Below are 14,218 nucleotides of genomic sequence, written 5' to 3'. Positions count from 1 at the left end.
CAAAAGAACCTAAATGATGGCATTACAAGATGTTACTGCTTACTCACAGCTCTATATCATATGCTAGCAGGAAGGAATATTGGGATGTGATTCTTCATAGACAGGGGAGCCTGTAGAATCATTAAGTAATCTAGGGATGAAATTGGACTGTTTCTGCAAAAGCAACAATTTTTGTGAGCTAATATGGAGCATCCCTGTATCCAAGTTGGGACATTACAGTCTAGATGAGTGAACTACCAGATCAGTGGAAAAAGCAGCTGATTAGATTAAAATGTCATTAGTTTCATACTACTGCCATTGCATGCCACCTGGCATTATAAGTGAGGTTCCTTGTTAGATGTGGGTGAAGAACAGGAATACATTCTCATCAGATATGTCTTACCATGCCTGGTTTTGGACCTCTAGGAAGTTGATAAACTTGAGCAAATCCAGGGATAGTCGCTGTGGAAGTTAGGAGGCACACATCCTGTGAGGGGATGGTGAGGGTATGAACTAGTACTGCTTAGCTTGGAGAAGAAGCTAATTGCAGTCTTGCAACACTAAAGAGGTTGTTACTAAAAAGATGGACTTGGGCACTTTATAGTGGTGCATGGCAGGAAAATGAGAGACAGTGATCATGCGGTACAAGAAGAGATGCTCTGACTGGATGCAAACAGGTTGGGAGGTGACTGCTGTGGGGATTACTTATTTTCCCAAAGAAAGCTATTTATTGTCAGTTTGTTCAGCAAAGCATGCCCTCTGGGCTTACTCTTTGTAATTGGGAAAGAAAGAATTTTGTTTAATTTCTTCATTTTGGAAATCTTGTGCTTGCCTGGCAACGGTAGCCCTGGGTCACTAGCAATAGTGTTTTGCCCTAATTTTCTTCCACTTATCTATGTTTCTAAGTTAGGCCTTTGGTAGTAATTTTTCTCCTAATTGTATAAAGTTGATATCCAGCATTCCTGAAAAACAAAATACTTTATGTGTGCGTAATAGAATATATATATATTTAAATTGCATATGAAGATGTTACTTTGTGTGACAATCTTAAGGACACAGATTTTTTTCCCTCTCTGATCTTAATCTGTCTCCCCCCCCCACCCTGAGCAAATTTGTTCTCTTTTGACATTAAGAATATAGCCGAGTGGCAGTCTGAGAAAATACTGTCCCAAGGTCCCACCTCTGCCTACATCATGAACAAAAATAAATGTGTGAGTAGAATGTGATGCGTGTGTGATACATGCAATCCAGGCAGAAGAAACATATCTAGCTTTCTCCATATCTGTTAGGAGTATAAGAACAAGAAACCTAAAAGACTCTGTGTTACCAAGTACATGATGCTCATTTAGGAAAGCGCATGTTTGCTGGTGATATTTTCTCTACTATCATTAGTGATTTCTTTTGGGCAGTTTATCAGTGCACAGGTCCTGCATCAGAGGGGGCTTTTGGCACCACGGAACAAAGGTTGATGCTGTCTCAGACAAATGTGCATGTTTCTTTCAAATAGTAAGTTGTTTAGGAGTAGGAAGACAGCAACATTCTTTACTTGCATATAATTTTCGCCTATTTTAAGGTCACTCTGTTTCTATTGTAAGACAATAGGTTTTTCTCCAGATACCTACTAGCTCTAGATTCCTTTTGAACTTCCCTCCTGAATAACACTTAATGTGCTGTTCTCCCACTCATGTTCACACTTTCTTATGTGCTGTTCCTTAGGCTTAAAAATCCTTATTATCCATGCCAAATATCCACCCACTCCACGTTCACATGCTTCCTTTAAAATGCGTTTTCTTGAAACCTATAAAAAATAATCTGCAAGTTAAGAAATGTTATCAACTCTGCCTTGAGATTTAAGTCTTCTCATCATCAGTTTTGCTACGACAGGCTGAATACTTTAACTTGTGCATAATGTCAAATAAATCAGGACCTAACTTTTCTTTAATATCATATATATTTTTCACTATGTGAAAAAATGTATATGCATATATATAAATAAATGTGTATATATAAAAATAAAGATATATCTTAAAAGTACCTCAAGTTCAGGCCAGCTGATTCCCTATAGGCCATCTGGCTAAACTGTACTGCTTGATGTCATGTTCTTGCCACTGTAATCGAAATTGGGTTGAATTGGTTTAGGTTTTTTACACAAGGGAAAGAATTGTTGAAATGATAAAAGCAAATTTGTTTAGGAATGATTAGTTAAAATTTAAAAGGCAAAAAGCACATCTAAAAAATTTTAGATGGTATGATCAGTTAGGCAGTTATGACTGTTAGATGATCTAGTGCTTGTGCACTTTTCTTCCTGTGTAGCAAATGTTTGTTATGCAGCTTTGGAAGATAATTTCCTGTGAGGTAAATGATCTACCATAATTAAAATTTAAATCATTGATTTTTCTCTAAAGATTTAAGTGTAAGCCTTTAGGAAACTGCATGAAGTATATAGGTGGCTTTCACTATTGTATTTTAAAGATTGAACATATGGCTTCATATTCACTTCATTTTCCTCTATTTTCTGAAGAAGCTTGCTTGCTTTTGGCTAAGAACTATATACATAAGTAATTGAAGAGCAATACAAGAACAAAACAGACTGTGCAGATAACAAAACAAAAAGAATGGAGAGAAATTCACACATAGGTTTCTCTTCTTCTACAGAGTCCTTGGCCATATTCATTCTGTACTCTGGAGAGACTATCTTAAAAGTGACCCTGGAAGCAGCTGTCAGTTAAATTAATGTAGCCATAGTTCGTGGTGGACACAAGGCTTTAAATGAGGGGGAACAGATGGGTAAAAGCTTTCAAGGATGGAATCCCTGAGGAAGTACCACGTCACTTGGTTCTACTGCCCCAGCCATCCTGCTCTCTCCAGCATGGGATGTGGGGAGGTGCAAGATACTCATAATGGTATGACTGGGGGACTTGACTCTAAGAACCTTGCAAATTCTTTTGCCACAACTGCCTTTGACTGTCCTTTCCATACAAGAGCTGAGTTCAGTATGTTAGGCACATGCCTCACCAGATAAAATTATGTTATTGGAGTTTTCTTGTAAGCCACTTTGTTTAAAAAAAAACCACCAAAACAAACCCACAACACTAAACAGAATGAATAAAATCTACAAATTAATCAGAACACATTTTTTGTGAACTTGTATACAATTCTCAAAATCGTGGGGAGGTAACTCTACTAATACCCTTAAAAGTGTGTTAGTGTGGGGGGAAAAAAGAAAACTGCTAAGAAAACTTTACATCCAAACCAGAGTAACTTATAAAAGGTTGTTTCGTGCAATGTTATCTCCTAAAATGCTCCTAAAAATCTTTCAGACTGCCTGAAATACACTTACCTTAAAAGAAAAAACTCTCTGGTTGGTTGGTTGGTTGGTTGATTGGTTGTCTGCATCATGAAGTTCAACCTAAAATTCTTGCCAAAATAGTTATTGTAAGCCACTCTGATTGCTTTGCTGCAAGAGAGGTAAACCAAAACACTGACTAGTAAGAAAACAAAAATTCTGAGTATTGCTTAAACAATAGAATGCTAGTATTTAACAGCAAAAAATGCTATTTTTGATATACATGTGATCTTTTAGTAAGTCTTATATTTCATTTAACTATGTTAAATTATTTGTTTGTGAGTGAATTCAGGTGCAATTGTTTTTTCTATTACTGTATCTGGAAAAAGCCTAAAGCTGGCAACAGAATGTATCCCATCCAAGTTAAGTACATCACTCCCAGAAAACATTATTCATTAAATTCTGTGGAAGTTAGTTATAAAATTCATTTGAATTCTGTTATTAAATTTTAGATACATAGTCAAATAAAATACTTGGAGGAGCTGGTCTTGTGGGTAGTGCGCTAGCATCACTTCTTTTTCTCAACCTTCCTGTTTTTCTATTTCAGCAGAGTCACAACTAACCATTACTAGAGATACTTTCTGGAGTCCTCCCAGTCAGATCAGGCTGGACATGCGTCAAAATAACATTTTACTTTCTGGCTGACCTAACTTTTCCTTTCATTCAAGCAGATTAGTGAAAACTATCAGGTTTTAAGTGTTCCTGAGCTATGAGGAAAACAGGAAGCAGAAAGGGAACTTCGTTCCTGTCATGCTGCTCTGTAAAGCAACTCCTGTGTGGGTAGCTTGTGGTCCTGAGGAAAAGTGTATCCACTGAGTTTGAGAGACAGAAGCTTTTTGGAAGCTGGGGAATATGTGCTATATTCATTTTATGTTTTCATTCATTTCTTCATTAAAAATATTTTTTGTGACAGAATTATTCACATTTTTTCCTTCTTTCTGAGTTTGCAACCTGCAAGTGTTAGGATTGTTAAGAAGTATTATTTAAGTAGCTCAGGAATTAACAAAACCAGATTGCTCTTACTTTGCATACTAGTTACACACACTTTGCATGCCCCAGTGGTGTTGTTCTATATCTTATAAATCAAAACACCAATTTGTCTTCCAGGTTTCACTTTGTGCAGTTGTAGGGATATTGATGTGGGCAGAACTCATGTCATTACAGTCATCACAGAGGTGCTTTATATTAGTCCTGGGTCTGTGACTATGTGTGTTAGTAAACTGATTGAAGAAGTGTCTTAGTATCTTGCAAACTTAAGTATTTAATCTGAGAAATTTCTCATTGTAAAAATTAGGTGCAATAGGGAACAGTAATTTTTTTCTAGTGTTGCACTTAAGAATTTACTTCCAATTTCCACATAGTAGCTCTTGTCACATAGGGCAAGAATGCAAATGAATCAGCTTTGGTTGTGGTTTTGAGCTGGTTTGTTTTGTTTTGTTTTTTCTTTTCCAATGAATAGTTCTATTATTTAAAACAAATAATAAACTCCTAGTGAAAAATATTACAGATTTACTATTTAGGTATTATGGATCTGTTTTTATGGGTTTTGTTTCCTTTGTTTTGTTTCATTGTGTTCTTGTTTTCTGATTTTTTTTAATAACTTTGTATCCTAAGTATTGTAACCATGCTTTGTGTTTACAAACGTGCTCTGTGGTACAGACATATGAAAACACCCTGTTTTGCTCATGCTGAGCTGCAAAACTGAATTCAAAATGCTACATGAAATCCATGTTTTTTCAGCTATGCAATAGGAACACAAAATGATACCTCTGTAATACAGTAATATTTTGCAACCACTTTGCAGGCCAACAAAGAAAAAAGTTGTGAAAAGCAGAACTGTGCAGTTCAGCTGTGTTGATGAGAATGCAGCTTCCATTGTTGACCACTGAGAGCTGCTTGATTTGACTGCAGGCAGTACGAGGTCAGAAAATGTTAATAAAATGCTTTCTTAACTGTTTATTTCTGCCTCTTTTTGTTTGTTTGTTTATTTGTTTTTGTATCTGCATTGTGATGTGACAGAGCATTTGAAGTGACTTGTCAGTCTACCAGCGGAGATGGAGTAAAGCACCTTTATCTAAGCCTTCACCAACAGGGTACTCAGCTGTGATCCAGGGAGGGTAAGTTAAGTGATTATACTTAACTTTCTCTGCTATGGTAAAATGAGTTGCAGAAAGAACATGCTGAAAGCCAAGGGCCTCTAAATACTTTTCCCTTTTATGGAATAGTGCTCCCAGATCGCCATTTCCTGGAGATTGTATTCTAAGCCTACTCAGTGTAAAAGAAAGTTCTCTGCATTCACTGATCTATATCTGACTACAAATTTGAGCTCAAGGGATCATTTTTTTCCTAACTATTTTAAGCAGTAAGTTTACAATAACAGACCAAAATGTCAAAAACCACTCCATCCTCTCTTCTTTCTTTTTCTTACATTTTTTCTCTTTGTATTGTCTCATCCTACTGTGGGAATAAGCAAACTCTGGTGAATAGGACAGGTAATTTTTTTTATAACTCATTTTGTAGGTGCCACGGGCCTGTGCAGACTAAGATCCTCGCCCACATCCACTCTTCCTGTGACATGTGAGTTAATCTCTACAAGTATTTAATTCTTAAATGTAATTTTGAAGCTCTTCTGATTTTTTAAAGAATTAATTTGGGAGAGAGGGGATCATTTGCTCTGGTAAGATGCTGCAATCGCCCCATGACATCCTGTGATAGGGTAGAGCAGACAGTGTTTCAACAACACATAACAAAAGAAATAACAGGATCTTGAAATTGTCTTAGTGACTAGGACATTAATGTGCTTATGTGCCTTGGCTGTTGTTTTTCAAGTGTAGATATATTTTTATCTATCCTTTCAGGGACAGTAATTACAGTTGTTTCAGTTGGTATCTCACTCTATTTCATGTATTGTTAACATATCATTTCCTTCTTTGACTGAAACATGTTTGTGCTTGTAGAAAGGAGATAAAGCTGGCAAAGCTAATGGCAGGATGATTCCAAAGGCCTGTTCAGCTGGCAGATGAGGCAGGCTGAGAACCAGGATAGTCATACTCTCAGCGCTTCGGTTCAGTAAGACTCTAAGCTGTTTTTTGTAGATAGAGGTGTGAATTTCCATAGGTTCCAAGACTGCACTCCCCCTTAATGCTCTACTGAAGTACCTTCCAGGAAAACAAATTTTCCAATGACATTTCTTTCTTTTCTTCCCACATTTATAAGGTGCAGACAAAGCTCCTCTAATTCTTATTAGAGTGTTCTCACTGAGTCCCCTTTTTCTGTTTTCAACTCATTGACATTTACTGGGACTGTTTTTATTGCCCAAGTAAGTAGGAGTGAAATCACTTCAGCAGTGATGGAAGAACATTTGTTCAATAGTATCTTAAGTTTCCATAATTTCTAAACCTTTCCTACTAGTTTCAGAAGACAGCAACTGATACAGAAAATGGCCTCTTGCATAGCAAGAGCTTTCACTGCTCCAATATAGTCCTCAGCACTAGGGTTTTCTGGAGAAGTATTAGGAAAAACTGGAGTGTCAGAAGAAGAAGCTTTCCTACTGATGACACACCACAAAGATTTGGAGCTTTTTCCTATTTGCAAGGCATCTCTGTAACAAAGTTGGAGTAAAGTTCTGATTGTGTCAGAGACAGACTGAACTCGGTCCACTCCAAATCTGGGAGTTGCTAAGGTGGCATATATTCGTCTTTCTATCCTCCGTTCTCCTTGGCTGTACTTTCTGTGCTGCATCTCTAAGACAACACAGCTTAAGATTTGTCCTTTTCTATTCTTAGACAAGCTTGCTGATTATTTTTTTTCCTTTCTTTTAAAGTATTTTTGCTTTTTAGATCTGAAAAATTAACTGAAGCTTGATGTGCTTAATAGTTTTTTCTTGTTTCGGTATGACTTGCATTACTTTTTAAACTTGAGTATCTACTAGGAACTTAAGCTATGACCAGGACTGAACCACTTTGATGAGTTTATACGACTCCATGTAAGACTGCAGATATACTTTAGCCACAACTTGAAACATTCCTAGTTTTTCAGGCACAGCATTCTGTTGCATTGAGCCTATCAGAATCATTATAAATTCATAAGGCAAACACTAATAGGGATTGGATAAAGAGCCACATTTACATCTTCTCTTAGGTTTTGTTTGAATTTGAGTTCTTGCAAACTCAGAAATTGCATAGGTTTTTTTAAGAGATGAAAAGCAAGTCCATGTCAGCTTTTTAGTTACCTCATTTCTGCCTCATCTTCTTGTGTTATTAATAATTGGTGACTGTTGTTTGGTACAAAAATACTGAACTGTTGAAACACACAGATGATTAATGGTATTGCTATCTACTTAATCTCTGTGTGCTCATAAATGTGTTTTCCAACATATCAGGGACTTTAAAGCTGTTTTGCCTTAATAAACATTTTAAAGTCTTCTCTTTAATATAGAAAGCTTCCTGTACTCTAGTTTGAAGTGGGTAAAGTCATGGTATAAACATGAGATTCTACTTAATGTAGTAGAGCTAGACAGTCACCCGTGACAGTTTCAAATGAGAACAAAGGCTTGAAACATGCTGTTCCTACAACATATTCTGCTGTGAAACAATTGTGCTCAAAAAACCTGTGTTCAGAAATAGCCTTTATCTTGGTCTTCATAATGATGTCATATATGCTGCATCCTTTCCACAGTCTTCCTCAGTCTTCCAACAAACTTTAGTGAAATAATTAGCACTTGAGTCGAGATATTTTTTACAAATAATTAGTTCTGCACTACATTTCATTTGAAGTGACCTTTTCTTTCTCATCTAGTAAAAGAGAGAATTCAGTTTCCAGTATGATGTGAAATAAATCTAATAAAAACATGGGTCCTAGTCACTTCTGTAGTCCAAAGTTTTCACACATTCTATAGGTTTTACAGCACAGAATTTTTTCTATGAAAGCTGAGGTGAGGAATTTGTCAATAGTGAAGCTGCTCCAATACTTCCTGCAAATGGTTTTGTCTTTTTAAATTGTTATTATTTTAATCAGCACAAGTATTTTGACAGTTTTGACTATGAACATGTTCCTGAATACATTTCTCTGCCTTTCTCTGAAATGGAAGAAAAAAATCTGTTATTTTACAGCACTGCTGTTAAGTGTATTTATCTGCTGTTGAAGTCGTTATATTAATGTTTGAATATATAGCTCCATTCTGTACACAGGTCTGAATTAATTATAAAGGAAATACCGTTAAGTCTTATTAGTCCAGAGAGAAACTGTGTACCAGATTGTCTCTGATAACTACCTTGTCTGTCACCTGCAGGCACCACCAAGGAATTGAATGACTTATTTATGAGGACTGTTCCTTAACTATCCAGTAGGTGTCACAGTAAGTCTTGTAATACATGAACCGTGGCTAGAAGGATTAGAGCTTAACTTTTCTCAACTTCAGACTACTGTGCAGGCTTTAATGCTAGAATTATCCCTATGAAGGCAGTAACTCCTATTGACATTAATAAGAATTTTCTAAGCTGTGTGATATTCTTTTCTTTCCATTTGGGCATTACTGCTTGTTTTGCTTCTTAAATGTCTTTCCCGGTGTTGCCTTGTGAAGATGTACACCAAGCCTTTGCACAACTCACCTAGGCCTTGCTCTTGCTCAAGGAAAAGTGCCATCATCTGAAGTTTCAGCTTTATTCCTTTCTTTGAGATCTGACATCACGCTCAGTAGCACTAGGGCTTTTTCTAGTTGTTGGAAGGCATACTACAGATATCCAGGATGCTGTTTCCTTCTTAAAGGATTTTTAGAGTTTGTTCACAGCCAAAACAGTCATAATAAAGAAAAAGCCTATAAAATGGAGGAAAGAGATGTAAATGGCAACAAGAACAGAAAGTTGTCCATTTTAAATGCATTTACCAAGTTATACTTGACCTTGAAAGCTTTAGCTAACAAAACACAAGACAGCATTTTTAATTTTAAACCTTAATACTGTTTGTTATTGTAAAGTGATCTCAGTGTTAGAGCATAAAGTTTTAAACAGATTTGATTTGTATTTTTGGCATCTAACACAGCCTGCAGATCACAGGGCCTCTCAGCGCTTATGCCTTCAGTCTAACTTGAAACAGATATTCTCAGCAGTGCATGATCCTGTTAGTCCACACTGCAGTTCCACGTGCTTCACACTGTCCACCATGCCAACCTTACCTGAAGACAAGGGACAATCAAAAGAGGCACAACACAACAGTTCTCCTCCAGCCAAAGTAAGCACTCTTACATAGGTGTTTTCTGACACTTGTTGGAAACCTGAGGCTGAAACCTGTTTGTGTATATTTAGGAGTTTATAAGATAAAACCTAGGAATTGTGATGTATTAGTGTGTTTTAATTGATGCAGCTATGAATGATCTTTCAGTTGATGGAATTCTTCAAATATTTTCCTAGGCTGAAGTATGAGAACTGAACTTAATCAAGCCCTTGTTTACCAATTTGATCTGGAGGCTTATATGTCTGTCTGTTCTGAATCGTTTATATCAAAGCTGTCCAAAAATATTCTTTGTGATGTTAGTGCAAAAAACTTCAAACTTTGAGAAAGAACTTCATTTTGTACTTCACAGTAGACTTGAAACATCTAGTGCTGCCTTTACAGGTATAGAAGATTCATGCAATTCACATGTTAGAAAGATGGAAATCTTTTTTGGTTTGTAATCTTTCTCAGTGCATTATTTGCCACAGCAGCAGCTGAACATATATGGGAACTATATAGAGAGCAGGTGGGTGCTCCCGAGACATACTCTTCATATTGCTACTCAGATTTGTGGCATCTACACATGGTTTTATGTGTTTTATTTGCAGATTTTTTTTTTAATCAAAAAGAGGTGATATTTCATCCTTTTGAATAATTTGTATGACCAGTGAAAAGTGATTTCATTTTCTAATAGAGTGGGGTATTTTTCAATTGCTAGCTTGGCTGAAATAAAGCACCTTAACTGTAACTACAAAATAACAGGTTATCCATATTATCCTGTTTCATGCAAACTGGTGTAAAGAAAGAGAGGATATATAATCTGGCACATCCTCGTTTGCAAATGTATCACTGTCATTGCATTTGAGGACACTGTATTCTACACTTTAGGTGGAAACATCCGCTACTTTAACATTGCTGGAAAACATTGTCAGCAGTGAGCCCTGCTCTGTCATGCATTCCATCTAAATTGTGCTGAGTGTTAGTTTCCTGGCTTAAGATAAACACCCCAGATGGATGTGAGTTCATCAGACTATTAGCTGAGAATATACCTTAGGTCAAAAAGATTTTATTCTTTAACTCACATAAACTATTTAGTATTCATGAGAGTATTTTAGTACAAAAGACTTGCTGAGTAAAACATAACAAACATGATAAGTAAAAAAATATGAAAAGCTGGTGGATATCAATTAATCCAATCCTAAACATGTCTGTCAAATGGGAGAAAGGAAGAATTTCAACCATCAGTCTATTAAAAAAATCTTTTTAATACATTATACAGACTGCTCTCTGAAATTTACAACTTTTCCAAGGCTTTTCACCTAAGTGTCTGTTTCAGGCCAAATTTATTCTGGATTTCAGTCCAGGCCTTTCATTTCTATGAATATGACCAGGTGGCAGAGGATTTGATGTTTTCTTTTCCTAATGCTTTAAAGAATTTAGGAGGTATACAGTAAAGCTTTATCATCTGACTTATCTGGTGGGGTCTGCAGATTCTGTCCACCCTGAGTATCCCTAAGCCTCTTATCGTGGATCAAACTGTATGTGCCACCCTCTACGACCTGCATAAGTGTCCCTGCACATGATCATCACCCTCATAGAGCATGTGGTTCAGTTCCCACCTGAGCATAGAGGTGGAGTTAGTTTTACCCTAGATTTTATGGGAGGAGGGCTTGGGTGGAAAAGGAAGCAAAGATTTGGTAGCAGGGAGTACTACAGTCAATAGGCAGCTGTTTGGAACAGCTGAAGAACAGACTTGTTCTTCACGGAACACGGAAAGGGCAGTTATAGGCAGACAATAGCAGGGTGATGGAAAAGTTCTGTATCATCTTTGTGCAGATGTACAACTGTGAGACAGCTTAAGCTTCCTGTTCAAGCTTCTCTTCCAAGATGTGCATGTAGCAGTCTGAGTACTTTCGGAGTAAAAAGTTTCCTTTTGATTCAAGCCAGCTGTCCCTGTAAGGAGCTTCATACTGGCTCCTCCTGCCTTTGTCCCGTACAAATGCACAATAGGTTTGAGCAGTAGGAGGCATGAGTTCTCACCTGCGTAGAATTCAAACTGCTAAGCTGCTGACTGAGATCTGACCTGAACTGCCCTTGGCTGCAGCCCTGCAGCCCTTTTATTTATTTTTTTTTTAATTTTCTTGAGCTGTTTTTTAGAGTCCTAAAATGGACTTCAGTGACTTTAAGTCAGATGTTACATCATTCAAAAGATTTTGCTCCTGGCAGTCACAAGCTCAATATAAACAATGTGTATGTGTACTCAGCTGCTTTGCCCGACAGAGCAGGGCAGTCACCTAAGTATTTGTCATTGACTGGTATGCAAAATACGCTGCTACTTAGTAACATTTTCAGGAATACTACTAAAAGCTGCTTTCACACAGTTACCATACAGTGCTAGTTGTGCTCTTGAATCATGTAATAGATTATACTTCTACATTCTGGCACTTCTAGTATTACAAAAATATTTTTCCTACACCTAAATCTTTATGTTATTTCTTGGCATGTTTCTCATTCTGCTCTCCTGTGGCTGACAATGTGAACTTAACAAGGAAGGTCATGTGAGAGTTATGATTATAGAAGTGTGGAGCTGCATGGAGTATATTAATTTTGGTTTTTAAGCAAATGCATTTCACAACAGAGTGAAGAATCCCGAATCAGATGTCCAAACTTCCTTTGAGAGGAAGAAGGGCTATGAGATAGCCCTGAATATTACAGTTTTCAAAATGCTTCTAGAGTTCTTTGAATTGATGAGAAAATAACACTATTTCAACTTAGCTTTCTGGATGCATGAAATTTATACTCTTGGCTACTTATTTGTTGTAACAAACCTTATGACTACAGTATTTTCTCCACATGACAATGGAAGACTGAAATAATTTATTTGCTGGTGGGCTTTTTTTCAAATAATTGAAATGATTTAATTTTCTGCTCTCTAAAGTGTTGACTTGTTAAGCTGTAAGCTATTACATGCTTCATTATGTAAATGCCTGAATTAGTCCTTTTATAACAGCTTTTTATCATCTGCCTATTTAGTGAATATTACTGCTATAAATGTTATTCTGAATTCATTACACTCATGTCAGCCTCTAGTAGGTAAACATTCTTAAGGGAGCAAAGCAAAAGTCACAGCAGATGTTATTTCAGTAAAAGCAAAATGATGTTGGTAACAGTTGAATGTAACTGACTTTGTGACATGGATAGCACACATGCTCTTTGGAAAATCCATAAGCATAATTTCCTAGAGAGGTGTTAGATGCCCCAGGCCTGTCAGTGTTTAAGAGGTGTTTGGACAATGACCTTAATAACATGCTTTAACTTTAAATTTAACCTCCAAATAACTAAATATAATAAAATACTTGTACCTATCAGTGCCTATCAGAAGCAGACAGGATTTGCAAATTTACAGATTAGAGTACCAATATTTAGTGTTTCAAACTGATGTTTAATTAGATTTTTACATTTGTCACAAACCATTCAGGACACTACTGTTGGAGGGACAACGTGCAGCACACCTTCTATTGTTCTTCCAGAGAATGCTGTTACACCAGATGTGGAAATCAGTAAAAATCTGGTTAACAGGTACATTACCAATCTATGCAGAATTGTACAGTAATTCCAGGAGCTGTGCTTCTAAAATACTGCTTTGAATGTATATTGTACTTAAACATTATTGCTGTACCTCATATTTGTAATTTGATCATACTGTCTTCATATGTTGATGGTGATTTTTGAATGCAGGGAAGAAATGGGACAGGAATATAATTGGTACTAAAAGCATAGGGTTTCATATAATACTAAGCTTGCCAACCTGACTTAGTATATTTTAAATTTACATCAACTTTCCTACCTTTCAGAATAGTGTACTTTGAAGCTAAAACAAAAATGTGAAGTTTTGCCTAATTTGGACTAAAAGCTCCATTCTTTTGCTTTGTGGGATAGGATCACATTCCTGACCATGCAAAATAAAATAGGTGGCTGTTGAAAATCCAAGTAGATAATTTTTGTGAGCTAGATAATTGGACAACTTAAATTAATAATACAGTAGAGTGAGTTTTGAAGGAGATTTTTAGGCCCTTTCAAGCAGACAAGGCAAGAATACCACTTTAGGGTTAAGAATAAGTGAAAATAAGCTATTGAATGGAAATAATCGTATTTAAAGTTGAAAACTTCAGTTTTGAGTTGAATTAAGATTATTTTCAGTTGTCTGATAAAGCATATTCTTAGACTTAGAATTTTTTAATTTATCAACCTGCCATTAGACTTCAAATATGGGAGAAAAACTAATCAGAAAGTATTGATCACAAATCTATACTATAATTTGCTTGCATTTTTAGAGTGTACTTCTCCCTTATCTCTTGTTTGTTAATTTTTCTCTCTAGGCCTCGTAGTCCTCATAGAAGACATTCTAACCGTACCACCAGGAGTCCAACAAGGTCATTGACTTCTGTTGGTAAGAAGTGCTTATATATAAGCTGGGATGTCTTCTCAGAAAATGTGACATGCAATGAAGACCTAAGTATAGGGTCTGACTGTACTGACTGCTGCTTTTTTTCCCTGTGTGTGCTGTCTATAAGGCATGCACAGAGAATACTTCTAGCATGCTGAATTGTGACCATGAGTTTATGATCACAGCTGGATTGCATGCAGACAGATTTAGGGAAATATTGTTTGTTGTTAGGTGAG

The 14,218-nt window shown here is 36.5% G+C and overlaps 1 protein-coding gene across 5 annotated transcripts in view; it reads left to right on the top strand.

The window, feature by feature from the left end:
• Window positions 1–14,218, top strand: part of IRAG1 (inositol 1,4,5-triphosphate receptor associated 1) — a 56,979-nt gene that overhangs the window by 22,762 nt on the left and 19,999 nt on the right. For all 5 annotated transcript variants that reach the window (XM_064163728.1, XM_064163731.1, XM_064163729.1 and 2 more), the window contains exons 2-7: window positions 5,345–5,442; window positions 5,846–5,902; window positions 8,616–8,669; window positions 9,365–9,553; window positions 13,014–13,114; window positions 13,915–13,985. In XM_064163728.1, coding sequence (XP_064019798.1) covers window positions 9,485–9,553; window positions 13,014–13,114; window positions 13,915–13,985 — 241 coding nt within the window. In that variant the 5' untranslated portion in view covers window positions 5,345–5,442; window positions 5,846–5,902; window positions 8,616–8,669; window positions 9,365–9,484. The remainder of the gene's footprint in view (window positions 1–5,344; window positions 5,443–5,845; window positions 5,903–8,615; window positions 8,670–9,364; window positions 9,554–13,013; window positions 13,115–13,914; window positions 13,986–14,218) is intronic.

The sequence above is a fragment of the Pogoniulus pusillus genome, chromosome 24 (assembly GCF_015220805.1).
Source record: "Pogoniulus pusillus isolate bPogPus1 chromosome 24, bPogPus1.pri, whole genome shotgun sequence".
Classification (NCBI taxonomy): Eukaryota; Metazoa; Chordata; class Aves; order Piciformes; family Lybiidae; genus Pogoniulus; species Pogoniulus pusillus.
The sequence above is the reverse complement of the archived record's forward strand: the minus strand, read 5'-3'. Positions and strand labels throughout refer to the sequence as shown.